This window comes from Coffea arabica, chromosome 5e (genome assembly GCF_036785885.1).
Source record: "Coffea arabica cultivar ET-39 chromosome 5e, Coffea Arabica ET-39 HiFi, whole genome shotgun sequence".
Lineage (NCBI taxonomy): Eukaryota > Viridiplantae > Streptophyta > Magnoliopsida > Gentianales > Rubiaceae > Coffea > Coffea arabica.
In genome coordinates, this window is record NC_092318.1 from 52,573,304 (window position 1) to 52,589,364 (window position 16,061).

General features: G+C 36.9%; 2 protein-coding genes and 1 non-coding gene across 4 annotated transcripts; 1 reads left to right on the forward strand and 2 right to left on the reverse strand.

Annotated features, from left to right (window-relative positions):
• Positions 1-387: 387 nt before the first annotated feature.
• On the forward strand, positions 388-458 carry TRNAG-CCC (transfer RNA glycine (anticodon CCC)). Its single transcript has one exon. It is a non-coding gene; the product is annotated as a tRNA-Gly (tRNA).
• Positions 459-1,719: 1,261 nt separating this feature from the next.
• Positions 1,720-2,904, reverse strand: LOC113689024 (vascular-related unknown protein 4). The gene is made up of 3 exons (XM_027206856.2): positions 2,303-2,904; positions 2,098-2,160; positions 1,720-1,983 (listed from the first exon to the last, which is right to left on the reverse strand). The coding sequence occupies exons 1-3, from the start codon at positions 2,666-2,668 to the stop codon at positions 1,846-1,848; spliced, it is 567 nt and encodes a 188-aa protein (XP_027062657.2). The 5' UTR covers positions 2,669-2,904; the 3' UTR covers positions 1,720-1,845.
• Positions 2,905-5,988: 3,084 nt separating this feature from the next.
• On the reverse strand, positions 5,989-14,107 carry LOC113690583 (uncharacterized). 2 transcript variants are annotated; one of them, XM_072049263.1, is made up of 16 exons: positions 13,805-14,107; positions 13,547-13,687; positions 13,050-13,141; positions 12,502-12,598; positions 12,239-12,282; positions 10,418-10,506; positions 9,834-9,925; positions 9,605-9,751; positions 9,240-9,387; positions 9,043-9,119; positions 8,685-8,756; positions 7,500-7,547; positions 7,267-7,394; positions 7,014-7,170; positions 6,638-6,862; positions 5,989-6,430 (listed from the first exon to the last, which is right to left on the reverse strand). In XM_072049263.1, exons 1-15 carry the CDS (start codon positions 13,907-13,909, stop codon positions 6,644-6,646), a joined length of 1,656 nt encoding a protein of 551 aa, XP_071905364.1. In that variant the 5' UTR covers positions 13,910-14,107; the 3' UTR covers positions 5,989-6,430; positions 6,638-6,643. The 2 variants fall into 2 exon arrangements, with proteins under 2 accessions (XP_071905364.1, XP_071905363.1); XM_072049262.1 differs by having other exon boundaries at positions 6,652-6,862; positions 13,805-14,106.
• Between the last annotated feature and the right edge of the window lie 1,954 nt (positions 14,108-16,061).

A 16,061-nucleotide genomic window follows, 5' to 3' on the forward strand; every position in this document is an offset into this window, starting at 1 on the left:
CAGTTGGGATTATAAAGAATGATTAAGCTTTCTTCGCGCAAGTTGCGCGTTGAATCCAGTAACAACTAGTAAGACTGGGGATCAGAGGCCTCTCAAGTTGTACTTTTGTTCAATTTGTGTTTAGTTATGTAACTTTTGTACCATGTAACGCAAACTAGTATAATTTTAATGTAATCGTTCTGCGGATTTACATCAAAAGTTGTAAGAATTACATCAGTCAAAAGTGAATTTGATAGAGCTTAACTTGAGAAGCCCTTCAACCTGACAGTTACTATCAAGTTTGAACCACGCGAACTCTTGATGGACTGACTGTTAGGGTGTGCAAGATTGAGTTATGATCAGAGGGACATATTATTCTATACATTACCTGAGGCCCCAGAAGCCAGAGCGCATCTGGTGTAGTGGTATCATAGTACCCTCCCACGGTACTGACCGGGGTTCGATTCCCCGGATGCGCATTTTATCGTTTTTCAGCGCGAATCCATTATTGTGTAGTCCAATTTTGTAAGTATTTCACTGCTGAGTCTAGTAATGCATTCATGATTCTAACTCCCACATTCCACGAGTTCAGAAAACATAATCATTATCCGTATGGATTCATGCAGAGTAAAAATTGTTCACGTATCATTTCTTCTGTACATATAAAGGCTTGCCGGCAAAATATGGGAAGAAAGGCAGCATTACTTGTCAAATCGCGATAGCATGGATTACTAGATTTGACAAGTCATGCTACCTCGATTTGACAAGTAATGCTGCCTCTCTTTTTGATTTTTTTTTTTTTTCAAAAATAACATTGTCGACTGATATTACTGCGATAGCATGGACCTAACGTTTGATTGAAATCAGACCAAGAAATATTTTCTTACTAATGGTGGATGAAGATTGTCGTCAGGTTAGGTGCTGAAAGGTGGAACTTTGTAGTAGTATTAATCAAGATATATATATATGCCGCAGCCAAATAAAATTGGAAAATGGTTTTCTCATTGAGAGCTGGGCTGTACAAATTTTCCACCAAAATCTGATTTTCTCGAGGAATTCACCCTTTTTTTCAAAAAAAAAAAAAATTTCTGTTCTGATGCAGCTGCCCTCCATCCGCTCCTACTATATCAAGTGATATCCAGATCTCCTTGTAGTTAGAAGTAAAGAGAATTTATCAAGAACTGGGGTGCAAATCACATCTCCCTGAATCTGGCTAGCTTATGGAGGTTTAGCTAAAGACTGCCACGACCAACTAAAAGTTGGAAGGCCTTTGGTCGCCTTACTTAAATTAGTACCTTTCAGATACAGGTCTGATTACATCAAGTATGGTATGCGTCACAGAAAAATTGAGAATAGTGAAAGGTCAGCAGAGGAATGAACAGAAGATTTCTTGGCTCAACAAACTAGAGATAAATTAAACTAATTCCTCCAAGATTACTTTATTTCAATTGGTCGGTTGAAGTATTTTTTCCTGAGAGCAGAAGAGAGAATGATGAGGCTGCTTATTATGGGCGGTTTTATATAGTCAAAGTATATTTTATATATGGAACAAGTATTTCATATATTATACTACTGTAATGAGTACCTCCTATTTTATAAGCCACAAAGAACCGCAAATGCAGCGACAAAGGACTAAAGCCTCCCTATATATTATATGGGAAAAATGCAAATTTATGGAATTGAGTGGAAATTTTCCATGTTTCAGAGCCTCGAAGAAAGAAAATTGGCACGGCCCAAGAACATGATCAACTCTTAACATATCATCATTAAAATCAACATCAGTTCCCTTTTACAAGAACTCTTATCATGCATGAACCAAAAAGAAAATATGCTCGTACAGCTGCCTCAAAATAGTTAATAGAAAACCTAACCGAAGTAATTCGTCAACGTAGATACAGGTGCTAAGCATAGTCCCCTTTTCTTCAGTTCTGATTGATTATTCTTTTCCTCATGAGCAGCGCTACCAGCAGCTTCAGCAGTACTATTCTTTCTGCAAACATTTGCCTATAAACGCCATAAAAGCAGAAGCAGCTTATTGAATGATCATATGAAGTTGCCGTTATACTGACATAGGAACACAAAGAAAAGGAATAATTGAGCCATAAACGGATTGACTACCTCTGAAACATTTATGTTATCCTTCTCATTGTGAGTGTAATTCAACTGATTGATAGAAGAAACCTGTGGAAAAAATGAAAAGAAAACCTATGGGTTAACTTTATTAAAATTTGTTAAGATTTCATGAAGACCATGATGTCGATTAACCATAAAGAACATGAAACGAATATATTGTGTATATTTCAACACTAATTAATCATCCTACCTTAGGACTATTGACGGGCGAACTAGCAGTATCTTCCAAGTCATGATCATTGAGTACTGCACTTGCTTTAGCTTTGCGCCTCTTGAAACTTAAGTTCTTGCAATTACTTCTGGCTGAAGCAAAGACTGCAGCCTCAATGTCATCAGGAGCTTTTCTGGCTGCTGAAGAAAATGCATCAGAAACAAGAGATGGGCAACTTTCACAGCTATTATAAGAGACAGAACCAGTGTTATCATGGTCATGATGATCACATTGGAAGTCCTGCAAATAGAAAGTCCAGCTGCTCTCTTCAGGAGAATCCTCTGTTGTTTTTTCATTATTAGAAGAAGAGAGAGCCTTATTCCTAGAGGTCACCGAATTCTCCATCTATAAAGCAAGGAATGTTTGGAGAAAACATAGGGTAGGTCAGTCGGCAGGTTATAGGGAAGGCCCTAGGAGATGGTGATGTTATATAGAGGTCAAGTAGATTAAGCTAAAATAATGCTGAAAGAACATTGATATGGAGTCCAAGTTGGGGGCCATAGGAAAAAGGGGAGTTGAGCCGTTGAGGTAGTTAAATTGTGTAGTCTGCAACACAAAAACAAAGAAGGATATAGTAGGGGTTTGACACTTGCGGTTAGGACTTAGGATGAGCCTTTAGCACCAATAGAGATTTGCTAAATCTTAAATTCGACGTTGCACTTTCCTTAAAATTTAAAATAGTACTACGCTGAATCGCTCAAATGTTCATCAAACGATCACTTGGACCATTTCATTTGTCTTTTCTTCGAGAACTTCTGCATGCCAACTTTTCAAGCTTTCAGTACAAAACCTCTACCGGTAAAAATCTCGTAAAAGATGTGTAAACGAAAATTTGAGTTCTATCGCTTTAAGTTCATGAATCATCTGCAGTGCATAAGTCTAGCAGCAGTAAGAATTTTTTTCCTAGGGATTCGGTTTCAGTGGTCTTGAATGCTAATTAGCCAGACCCTTTGCCCCTTGAAAGGATTTTGCTTATTTGGTCGTTACAAGTTTTGGAAGTCTTCTTGGAAATCCTCCAACGATCCAGAAAACAGCTGACTTGGAAAAAACTTTCCGACCCTTTTCGCTGCATTCATCTTTAGTTGCAAATTAAATTGCCGCGCGCAGCCTAAAACTGAGTTACAAAGTATAGTTTGTGTGAAGCTTCATTTTTGGAAACTGGCTGTAAATGCCATATGCTCTCCATTGGCCATCTTGTCATCAGAACACCTGTGTGAATAGCTCTATACTAAATTAGAGCAGCCCACTGTTGAGTCACCAGCTGAATGCAACAAAACTTACCGGACCCTATCATTGGATGGAATGTTGTGTATTGACTTCAGCCAGAAACAATTTTCTATTAATTGTTGAAGAAACACAATGTGTCAAGAACTAAAGAGCTTTTTTGTGGCTCAATTAATTAGTCGATATGAGAGGACATCAAACTCAGTTGCTAAACATTTCTAAGTCTAAGGACAAAGTTTGGCTCAAGAGGACACGAATTTTCCACATTGCACGAGTCCTTTGAAAAGGACAAGTGGTGAGGGCAGGACATGGATCATGTTCTAATGTCCATCCTCCGGCCACCACCACCTCCTGGCGTTCGCCTTGTTTTATTATGTTTGTGGGCATCTTAACTGCTATTTCTGCCCTTCTATGGCCTACAGTGTCTTATAGCTTTTTCTCATGCAAGTCTAATTACACATACCAAAACAGACCACAGACCACTTTATTTGCTGCTACCTTTTAACAGTCTACAAGAATGTGTACTGGCTTCATCTCGATCGTCCCCTTATTTGCTATTTCTTTGTCCTTAGGGAGGGTGTACAAACAAAATACTAGTTATAGTCCATATTCATACGCTAACAAGACTACATGAAATGAGTAGAAAAGGGATGGCTGCACTTGCAAAGAAAAAAAGAAAGAAAAGGGCCGGATAGCTTTTAGGAAAAGAATTTGACCAATATAAGAGGAAAAAAAAAAAAAAAAAAAAGGGTTCTTCTTCTTTATTAATGCAATAATACGTGAAGCAAAGTCTACTCTTACACATACTTGCTCTCTAGTCTGTTTGAGTCTACCAATGTATAAGGAATGACTATTTGAACCAATTTTTTTGATGGTTCCCAAATTTCCATTTGTGCAATCAAAGTCGGAAACAAAGGACAAGAGAGGGCAATTCATGCCAACACCCAATGTTGAGACCGATATGATATGGACTAATGCATTTTCCGAACTCTGTGTATGAGTGAGTGGTAGTCATGCTAACTTTTGGTTTTGGATGGGATGGTGGCTGGCTCTGGTCAAGTCTTAAAAGAAACAAGGAGAATTAATGCTGAGCCCGGGGTGCTATATAATTAATGGGATGACATGGGACATAACAATCCTAACACTAATTAGTGGGGTCCAAGAAAACAATCCTAACAAAACATGATTACCTGCTCTTCTTAAATGGGGGGGGGTTGGTTCGGGTCCAAAATTTAAGTCAAAATGCTCAGCATTTTCCTCTTCAATGCACGTGATTCACGAACAATAATTGTTTGGGGATCTTGATCTTGGTCGTGGTTAGAAAGATGGCTCCATCAGAACCCGAAAACGTTTTAAAGAATTTGCACACTAATACTGCCCGCTCGTGTATCCTTCCTTTGGTCACCACACCACAGGAGATGTGATTAGCATCTGGACACAGACGTATCATTTTCTTGGAACATTTGCTTTTGATGTTTTGGCTGTCTAAACATGTTGTGGCGATTAGATGGTGCGTAATTCCTGTCCCAAATATGCATTTACGTGTAAGAAGTGGAATTCATCTCTTTCTATCCCTGTCTTGTGTGAATAGTCCATGCCATGGCTCCATGGTCAATCACACTCAAATTTTAGTTTCTATATATAGAACTTCAAAATTCAAATCCTACTATTCTCTTTCATTTTTTTTCCACGAGTCCCATCCTTTGTTTCAAAAGTGATCAGGGCTCAATTCTGCCCACTTAAGTAAAGACAAATGTCCCTTAATCAACTTTGAGTTAGAGTGCATTTGATAAAACTGAAATCTGAAGTCTGAATCCTTTAAATTATTGAATTGTTAAATATTAAATCTAATACATACATTTGATTGCATATCACATTCAGTGATAAGTGAATAACTTATCACTTAATTTTGAGAACAAATTTTATCTAAGAAATTCAGTGCCACTTAATTAATTCGAATGTTCAATTTTTGGCTATCAAACGATATGAATATATTAAGATATGAATTCATTAAGTTTAAATACTGAATTGAGTTATGAAACAAGACCTTAATAATACTGTTTGATTATGAACACAAGCCGAGCGCCCAAACAAAAGGGGGGGGGGGGGGGGGGGGGAAAGGAAGCATCACACTGCTTTGGCATGGAGAGTGAGTTAGCTACCGCCAAATTCCGTTTGCATACAAAGAGTATTCGCCGGCAAAAGCCCTAAAAATCTGGACCTTTCCTAAAGCCGTTCTTTTTTCCTCTCAACAACGTTACCAGAATACTAAAACATCCTTGCATGAAACTATCACGTCTCGATATAAAAATAGGGAGTTTGTATTTAGGCTTTGCAAGCAGTTAAAAAATATATACATATTTTTCGTAAGAAGTTCCAACCCGGAAAAATCAACAAAAAACAGCAAAATGATAAAGAACGAAAAGAAGAAACCAACAAGCTGCAGTACAAGGAATGCTACAAACAATTGCCCTAGTGCTCTCTTACAACACCCAACCAGAAGATTACATGTTTCCTAGCAAAGAACAAAAAGCAAAGACTGGGAAAATTATATGTTTACATGCTAGCTCAACGGACGACAACGACATGGTAGGAGCTGTTGTATCAAAAAGGAACCTCAACATTGTAGGAGCAGTCGTATTAAAAAGGACCCCCGGCTTAACAAATGACACAGATCTATATCAGCTTGAGATTCCAGCATTCTCAAAAGACATAGCCTTTGCCTCAACAGATCTCCAATTCTGGCAATTAGATGCCTATGCCTACCCTCATCTCACTTGTTTCCGTTGCCTACCTCTGCGAAAAAGTCCTTGTACACTTTCCTCAAAATGAATTATCCTCTAGGAAGAATATCAGAAAATGAGAAGTCATGGAATGGAGGACCTGTAGCAAATTGAGCACAAAAAAGATCTCCAATGTTAACCAAAATACGCAGGAAATGACTTGCAACTTGCAATAGATACTTAAATTGAAGAAACACATTCCCATTCAAGACCATTCTCCTTTTATACGAAATAGAAAATCAAAAGCTTCAAAGTAGGTTCAGCGCTGCTGCTTAAGGTTTTGAACATACTTGGAATAAATTCTCACCAGCATTCAATTACCTTCTTGTTCCCCTAAAATATAAAATGGAAGATGAGCAATCATTCTTTTGCTGCCTTCTTTCCAATTTACAGTGCCTGGATCTTGTATGGATTTACTTGAGGGTCTAGAAGGGCCCAAGACGGACAAACATAATGCAGGTTCATTCATTAAACCCAAATAATCACGTGCACGCCCCCAGACTCTGGCATCTGAAATTCGTGAGCGAGCTACCTGCGCAAAATCTATTCGACTTATAACAGCGCAATTGCACTGAGTTTCCAAGCCTAAGCATTAAATAACCTGATTTTTTCACATTAACACTGTGGAAAACAAAACAATAGAACATGAGAGAGGTTGCTGCTATCACAATAACAAGACAGACCTTCGCCAAAGATACACGGGCCCTTGGTACTAAGTCACGATGATACGTTGCAAGTTTTGCTATAGCAGTCACGACAAAACATAGAAGCCTCGACTGCAATGATTTTCTAAATGTCAAACTACCAGAGCCAAGAGTTGCCTCATGTAAACCCAGACGACTTCCACAACGACAGAAGATACATCAGTCCTTCAATCAGCAAAATGAAAAAGCAATTCTGAAATAATATTACTGTAGATTGCAATTATTATTATACCTGGAAGAAAGGTTTTCGTACAAAAGTAGTTCCAAGCTTTCAAAAAGTTCACGAGCCGCATCTTTATGAGATTCACCACCACCACCATGCTCACCAATGGCCCAACATAGTTGTAATGCCAACTCAGTCTGCAAAACAATCAGATAGAAGATATTAAATCTAATGCTGTTATAATAAATGAAATATCTTCAACCCTTTAGTGCTGGAGAAAGCGTCAGAGTCAGCTCTCTTACCTTTGCAGGATTGTCATATGCTTCTGCAAGCCTGTCCACTATTGGCTTCTGCAAAGGTTTAAAATTGCATAATCCACATAGAGCAAAATTGGCAACAAAACTAAGAGTGAATTCTAATTTCTCAGTCTAAAAAAAAAACAGATTATCACTTGGCCTCATAATAGAAATATTCCACGATCATCCAATTTAACAATTAATTTTTTTCTCCAAGATTTTTGACATAGTCATACTAGGTACCAAGCAAAGAGATTTTCTTGTTCTTAATAAAAACATGTTTTCTTGTATGGTTGTTGAAGGCAAATATTTATAGTCATTATGCCCCTTAAAAAGTCATAAAAACCCTGACAACCATCACAAAAACTGTCAAGTACAGGTTCTTTTTTCCTTTTTTCAGATTACATAATAGGCAGAAGTCTTCTGACTCCATCATGACCTTTGAGAATGGGTTGAGATACATCAGAAATTTTGTGGTAAGGCTGAAAAAATAAAAAGCTGAAGGGGAGCAGATTGATGCATATGCATCTTCATGGTTCAACTGATAATCAGGTATGTTTTGAGGGACAAATAGGAACCAACCTAAGCCTAATTGCGAAGCAAGTAATTTTTTTTAACTGAATTCAATTAACACTAAAACACACTAGGAATATCATGTGCACACTCAAATCTGACCAGAAAGACTGAGCAACCTTGCAAAATTTGAAGTTTTCAAGGGCACTAGTATCGATAGGTTTATCACGTAGGCTTAGCTCGTACTTCCCAGATGTATTGCAACTTTCAAGGTCCACATTTCAAAGTAAAAATTACTAAAGGATTATTCCAGTCTAGCAGTAAAGAAGCCTCAGAAACCAGTGCCCTTGTTCCTTTTGTTTTTCTAATGCTTCATATTGCAGACTCATTGAGATTCATTTTTCCGCCTCCTGAGCACCATTCACAAATTTAAAATAACTAGCACAGGTTTTTATTTTCTAGCTTTTTCTTGTTTTCTTTAGCAAATTGGTCAGTTCCCAAATATAGTCAAACCAAAACAGAAATTCCAAAGCTTTGTTCAAGAGATACACGTTTTGCACTTGCATACCAATTTTTCAGTTGGAGATCACCTTCCTATGAATTTCGGATAAGACATCCTGGTACCATGAATAACAGGCATGGCATTAGATTGATAAATGGATTTAGTTGAAACAATACCTTCAAAAGTGCAACAAAATCAGGAGTCCGGTGAAAGGCAGCTAGCATAAATTCCAAGAGCCTTTTCTGAACCTGAATTGATGGGGCAAAATACAAGATGTGTCATAAAGTTAATCTAAAAAACTTAGCAACCACCCAAGAATATGCAGAATAGAAAAATAAACATCTGTTTGATGACGTCTTCAAAGTAAAAGTTTTTGGATAGGCTCTATGTAATAGATATCAAAACTAGGGAAAAGCAGAAATCGGCTACTGATTAACATTGTTCAAAGTTTGCTAAATAAAATTTGTCCACTACATTTCACAGATCTTGATGTTGAAGAAACTTCCATCATGAAATTTCAAAGCAGACTATTACCTCATAACAAAAAATTTTGTCAGTAAACAAAGTCGAATATCTTGCCATGAGTAGGGGAAGTAATGCGCATACTAAAGCTGCAAGAGATATGCTTCAGGATCAAAAATCATTTCTATGAATTCAGACATATACAAACTTCAAGAAACAAAGAACTATATATGAAATGCAAGATTGACAGCCTAGCAATAATAACATACAGTCATTCACTTTAGAGATTGCTAGGGAAAAATATGCGTCAAGAAAACGAGGAGCCATCCTCAGTGCCTGTTTCAATCTATCAGATTGAGGAGCATTAATTGCTGCCTGAAGGACTGCAGCCATTGCCGGAGAAGTCCAATGGCGTTCCTGGAAGATAAAAAAGCCATTTAATAATTAGTCTCTAGAAGAATCTTTTGTTACATGGGGAAATAATCCATAAAACTGTGAAAATCACATCTCCCTTCCCCCCCCCCTCCCCAACAACAACAACAAAAAAAACATATAGCAAAAGGCACCAAATTCGGCTGTCACTTTAAGGGAACCAGATGAGAGAAAATTAGAATTAATACGGAAAAAAACTTACGGCGAGGCCATCATTCTCATCCTTGAGAAGCTCAAGAAATAATGGGTCAGCTGCTGCCATTGTACTGCTATCCTCAGATTCAGAATCAACCTCTGCATCTCCAATAGTCGATCCAGTATAGGCTTCATCCATTAGCAAAAGCAGCATCTGTGCCAAAGCATAGTGTGCTTAGTCACAGTGTAATGTATAAACTTTTAGCTCTATGTCTCTTAAAAGTTTCAAATATAACCTCAGGAGCTGTACTCTTCTGGATCGAAGCTATGCTGCTACCAACTAAAGACCCAGAACTCCTTTCAACTTTCTCCAAGCCGACAACCAATACTAGTTAAGTAAAAGGGAACATCATAAAAGACTAATTCAAACAGGAAAGAGATGCCATTAAAGGAACTCAAAACATGTATAATCATGACATCCTGAAGCTGTATCAACTATACATCTGAAGGTAATTTTACGGTAATATGAACTCCTCTACTTCCTCTACTTTGCTACCACTCCATAGATCTACCATCCATAGTTAAGGAACAAAATCTTTTGTTTGTTTTCTCCATGTAAAGCCCGGGACAGAACACATTTGCATGTCTATGCAGACTTCATGTTAGAAGATGATCTTACTACACCAATAAATTCATCTTTTGTCATACCCAAGATGAAGAAAAATTAAAATAAACAACACAAAAGGATACTTAAATCATGAAGATAACCAACAGAAAGGACTATTCAGGAACACAAGATCATAAAACAATAAGATACAAAAAGAGAAATGGGAAAAAAAATAGCAAGATAATTAAACAGAATCTGATAGGAATAACTTACTAGGTAGGTCGACAAGTGAGGGAAACAATGGAAGAAATGATCCAGGAGATATCAATCCAGGGAAAACTCCTAAAAATGATTTTTCTAACCTGCAATATAACAGTAGTCCATGAAGCTTCTTCTTAACACATCACGTATACAAAGAAAACAAAAAGTAACTTCATTTCTAGCTTTCATTACAAAAAATCAACAATAATAGGTGAAAACAATGACAATGATTTTCTTTCACCTTTCTATCTGCCCACACAGCTCTATCCCTCAAACTAGGAAAAAGAATAGTGAAGAAGTACATGCACCTGATGGGCATATACAAGCTTTAAATTTTTTTTTCACACCCCTGGGCTAATATAAGACTTACTATCATATTATTGTAGAGAACTTTCTATAGCAGTAGCATCTAAAGATCTATAACACCTTTCATTTGTTATGATTTTTGGAGATGTTTTTGTGTGTGCGGTATATAGGACCCAAGAAAATGCATAAGATGTAAACCATCTCAACAGCTTAAGGGGGTACAAGGTGAGGAGCAGCACTATATTAAAGCCAACAAAGAAAACAACTGGTCTAAATAATATTTGTTGAAGATTTGTAATGTGATATTATGGAAAGATTTGATATTGTAAATATTAGGAAAGATTAGATTTGATTGATTATAGTATCATATGATTATAGTATCATGTGATTATAGTATCATATATTAATTAGGTAATAGTATGATTATAGTATCATATGATTATAGTATCCACTTGTGTATATATATATTTGTATATTGTGTAGTCCAAGAATGAGATGAAGAAGAGTATTTTTTCTCTCCCTTTTTTCTTAGTTTACATGGTATCAGAGCTTCAGGCTCTGTTATTAGTATGTCTTTTGACGTGACCCTATTGAGTCACTTTTAGGTCGTGACCCTATTGAGTCACTTTTAGGTCGTGACCCTATTGAGTCACTTTTGAGAAGAAGGTGGGACAAGATTACCATGTTCGTGATTTTTAACCCGTTGGGATCTGTTGAACCTTTTGTGAGATTTGACCCGTTGGGACCTGTTGAGCCTTTGCATCTTGGTTCGTTGGTGGCTCGTTGTGGTTCGTTGGGACTTTTGTGGTTCGTTGAGATCCGTTGGGACTTTTACGGAGAAGGTGGAGCTTGTTTGATATTTGTCTACTATTTACCGAAGTTGGATACACGCCAAGGTGGAGATTTGTTGAGTATGTCATTGTATCCCACATCAAAACTTTTATAAAGAAATATCTCATTTTGGTGGTTATAAATATAGTGGAGTTAAGTGAGTTTAATTGTGCTAAGGGCACCACCCCAAGTGCCATTTGCACCAGTCATGTGAGAACTGGAGAACAGTTAGCTGATATCTTCACTAAGCCTCTAAATGGTCCGAGAATTGATTACATTTGTGGCAAGATGGGCATGATTAACATCTATGCTCCATCTTGAGGGGGAGTGTTGAAGATATGTAATCTGATATTATGGAAAGATTTGATATTGTAAATATTAGGAAAGATTAGATTTGATTGATTATAGTATCATATGATTATAATATCATGTGATTATAGTATCATATATTAATTAGGTAATAGTATGATTATAGTATCATATGATTATAGTATCCACTTGTGTATATATATATTTGTATATTGTGTAGTCCAAGAATGAGATGAAGAACAGTATTTTTTCTCTCCCTTTTTTCTTAGTTTACAATATTGAATGGGTAACAAATTTCCACAATACCTTAACGTATAATTGGACTCCCAGTTTGCAGAAATTTACAAGCAATTCAGAACCAGAACAAAGAAGGTTTTGAAGACTTACTTCTCTCCGTTCCAGGCAATCAGCTTTAACAGTAATGGGAAAAACTGCAAAATTCATCAGAGAGATTAGAAGACAACTGGCCAGATCCATGTGTTCATTACTAGCTCTAACAACCAAACAAATAAGATGAACAGAAATGCTTCACCATAACATCGTAAACAAAAATTTTAGTAATCACATTAGCCATGAAATCGGTCTCAATACCAACATAATACTATCAAGTAATTATATTAGCTATGAAATCAATCTCAAGGTATAAGTACCTGAGGGAGTAAGGTAGGAAAGGAACTTAGAAGCTTCCTCTTGTTTGTGTTAAGAAACGCAAGTGTTGCTTCAGCAACACCAGGGTCTGCAAACTCACTGCAGTAAACATTAGCATCGATTTGATTTACACGACTTTTTGACTTCCTATCAACTAATCATATGGAACAGTGGATGATAAAGAAAAAACAAAGATGAGAAACAAAAGATAAGTTAGCAGCCAAAAGCAGTGCAGGGCCTATGAAGCCAAAAGGATGCATACGTGAAATCAAAAGTTATAAATGCCATTCAAACACATAAAAAGAAGGAAACCGTGTTGCCTCATTTTGAGCTAAGCTAAAGGATCTTTTGACTATCCCCATCTCCACCAAACCCCCTCCCCCCAAGTAATTCTGGCATCCACATGAGTCCATCAAAAGAAGCTCTTTTGACACATTACCAACTCCCCTCTTAACATATCATGTACAAACATAAAAGCATCAACATCTCAATCAGGGTTTTCGCTCAACCACAAACAAACAATAAAAAAAAAAAAAAAGCACGTCCTTACCGGCTTAAGCATGAGCGGAAAAATATCCTCAGACTAGGATCAGCGTCATGTAGAACTATATCTCCATGATCAAGGAAAAATTGGAGAATGGCCTGGAATGGAATATGGTTAATTGTAGGAAGTGAAAGTGATATGTCCGCATTAGAATATGAAAACACAAATATTGAAGGAAAACTTAATGGAACAAATACAACTCCAATTCACCCTGAGGAGAAAAGATTCGCTTTTTTTGTTTTTGAAAGGAAAAATAGTAAATCGTTGAGAATTTAAAATTCACAGACAATATGACAAACTAGCTAATTCTCATCAGACTCATTATAGTGGACTGATGCATCATTCTTTCGTGCCTCTGAATTACTCAGAGTCAATAATTTAAGGTCAGAAAAAATGACAAACTTGGCTCCAAAGCAAACTTGTGGAAAATTAAGCAGCACAGAAATCATGAAAAAAGAGAAGTTTGAAAATTTAAAACGACAATGTTACTAATAATTAAATACCAGTAGGAGAATGGCGATGGAGGATCGAGACTGAGAAATGGAAGCCACGGAACGCTGAAAAATCTTATTGAAATGCGGATAAACCCTAGCTATTAAGTCCTCCGACTTCTCATTTTTACACAATTCGCATAGCCTTTTCACCTGTAAACCAACCCCACTAACACAAAATTAAAAAAAAAAAATTTGAAGTTCCGAAAATTACAAAATACCAAAATAGAGATAAATTCCAAAGATGAAAAGAAAAGGAAAATATCTTACGCAGTTGAGCAGAGAAGGATCGGAGACGGGGTCATTAGCGAAGTTGGAATCCCTGGCAATGGTAGATAATGATCTCAGCTGAATTTCCCATTCTCTATCACTCATTCTATGCTTATTTTTCACTATTTTCTCTTCAATTTCTTTAACGAAAATCGATTTCCTTAAACAATCAACTTTTCTTCTTCTTCTGCTTCTTCTTATTCTTCTTCTTCAGTCGTCCTCTGGTGAGCTGATGCGCCTTGTTGGGTTTCACCTGCTATATTTTTTTTTTCCTTTTTTTCTTTTCTTCCATGTTCACTGCAGAATTCAGGATAATATCTGTTGGGCTGGTTGCATTTTTGCGGACCCAACTTTTGGACTACAGGCTAAATTTAAATTTTGGGCTACTTGCAGTTTTCAGCCCTAAATTTGGGCTCTAAACCAATCGTAGTACGGAAAAGTGTCAAGAATTCATACAGACCCGATACTCCATATAACGTTTTTTTTTTCTTTTTCTTTTTTTTTGGGTAGAGGTACTCCTTATAATCTAGCAAGTAGCAACACTAACATTACAATCATTTATTAAATAATAATAACAGAAGCATCAAAATAAATCAGACTAAACTCACATATTATGCAAGATATTTGGTCATGCCTTTTAGCAAAATTTTTTTTTCTTTTTTTAGCAAAACTCTTAATGTTTATTTCCTAGTTTTAATTGCATGGAGAGAAGAATAGCGTGCGAGAACATGCAGAGTTGATCATTATAATGTGAAATACTCTAACATGCAGAGTTGATCATAGTAATGGGAAACACTCTTTTTTTTTTTTTAAGCTTAGATTAAGCTCCTAAATTATTCTGAGTTTTTACCCTCCCCACAATCTGCCTGCTACCCCCAACTGACCATATGCACACTTCGATCATTGATGTAACGTTAAAGATTTGATGACCTTCGTTGGTGTTGCAGATGACAATTCTTCTAATCAAATTTGGGAATGTTGGAAACTAAGGGTGCCTTTGGGAGTTGAGGATTCGAACGAAAAAAAAAAAGAGAAAGAAGAGAAAGTTTGATTTTCCTTTGTTTGTGAGTTTTAAGTAAGAGAGAAAAGAAAGGAAATGGGAGGATGATTAGTGGGCAAAATTTTTCCTCCCAAATTGGAGAGAAATGGAGAGAAAGTTGGAGAAAACTTGTAAAATTTTTTTAAAATATCTCTTTTATCCTTAAAAATGTCTTGAACAAATATTTAATGACTTTCACATCCAAAATCATTCCACTAATTCCACCTTTTTTCCTCACATACATCAAATCGCTACAGTAATTTTTTTACAAAAAATCCTATAAAATGCAATCCAAACACAAAGTTTTCCCTTCTTCTCTTTTCTATCCTAAACTCCCAAACTTAGCCTAAAATCCCATCAGGTTTGGAAGAAAAACTTGTGTGGTTTTAGACGTGTAGTTTGGCTTACATAAATCCTCTCAATTTCTGTTTGGACAAGGGAGTTTCAAGCCTATTCTGGGAGAACCCCGAATTGTTTGTCGAGTTTACTGCTTTTTAAGCGGATGCAATTGAAGCAAAGTCTAACAATGAGGAGGGTACTATCCAGAGTTCATTCCTGGTAAAGATCAAATAGTAAAATACTCTAAATGTCATCAAGAAAAACCCACATCAAAAGCCCCTCCTGGGCAGTTCAGTTGATCACGGGAAGCCTCCTAAGGTCCCGTTGTCCATTCTTCCCCGCCAGGGATCGAATCCAGTGGTTACCGGTTCGAAGGAATGAGGCCTCTCCTCTCGGGCCTCAGAGGGATTAGTCAGGTCCGGCATACCCGAAGCCCGGATACCCTCTGAGTAGAAAAAAAGAAAAAGAAAAACCCACATCAAAAAATTTTGTTGGAGTGCGAAGATGCTACATATATAGCAGACTTGGTTTTCCACGGTCTGGAGTCGGTTAACGAAGCTGCAAAAAAGTTGTTGGAAGAAGCTGAAAATCCGAATGAAGAAATTGGATTTAAGGCAAAATATGGCCACATTTTGGAGTAATGCCAAAGAGGTCCAATTTCCTGGATTTATACTTTCAGAAGACCTACTTGGCCACCATTCTCTTCTTCTACTTCAAGGATGCCTTAAATACTAAGCTCCAAAATATGCACCTGGATAAGCACCTGGAAATACTAAGCTCCAAAATATGGCATTACTCTTTTGCTACTAAGCATTACTCTATCAGCTTGAAGAATTGGGATCCTCGTAACATATACTATCAGTAAATTCAACAAAGATG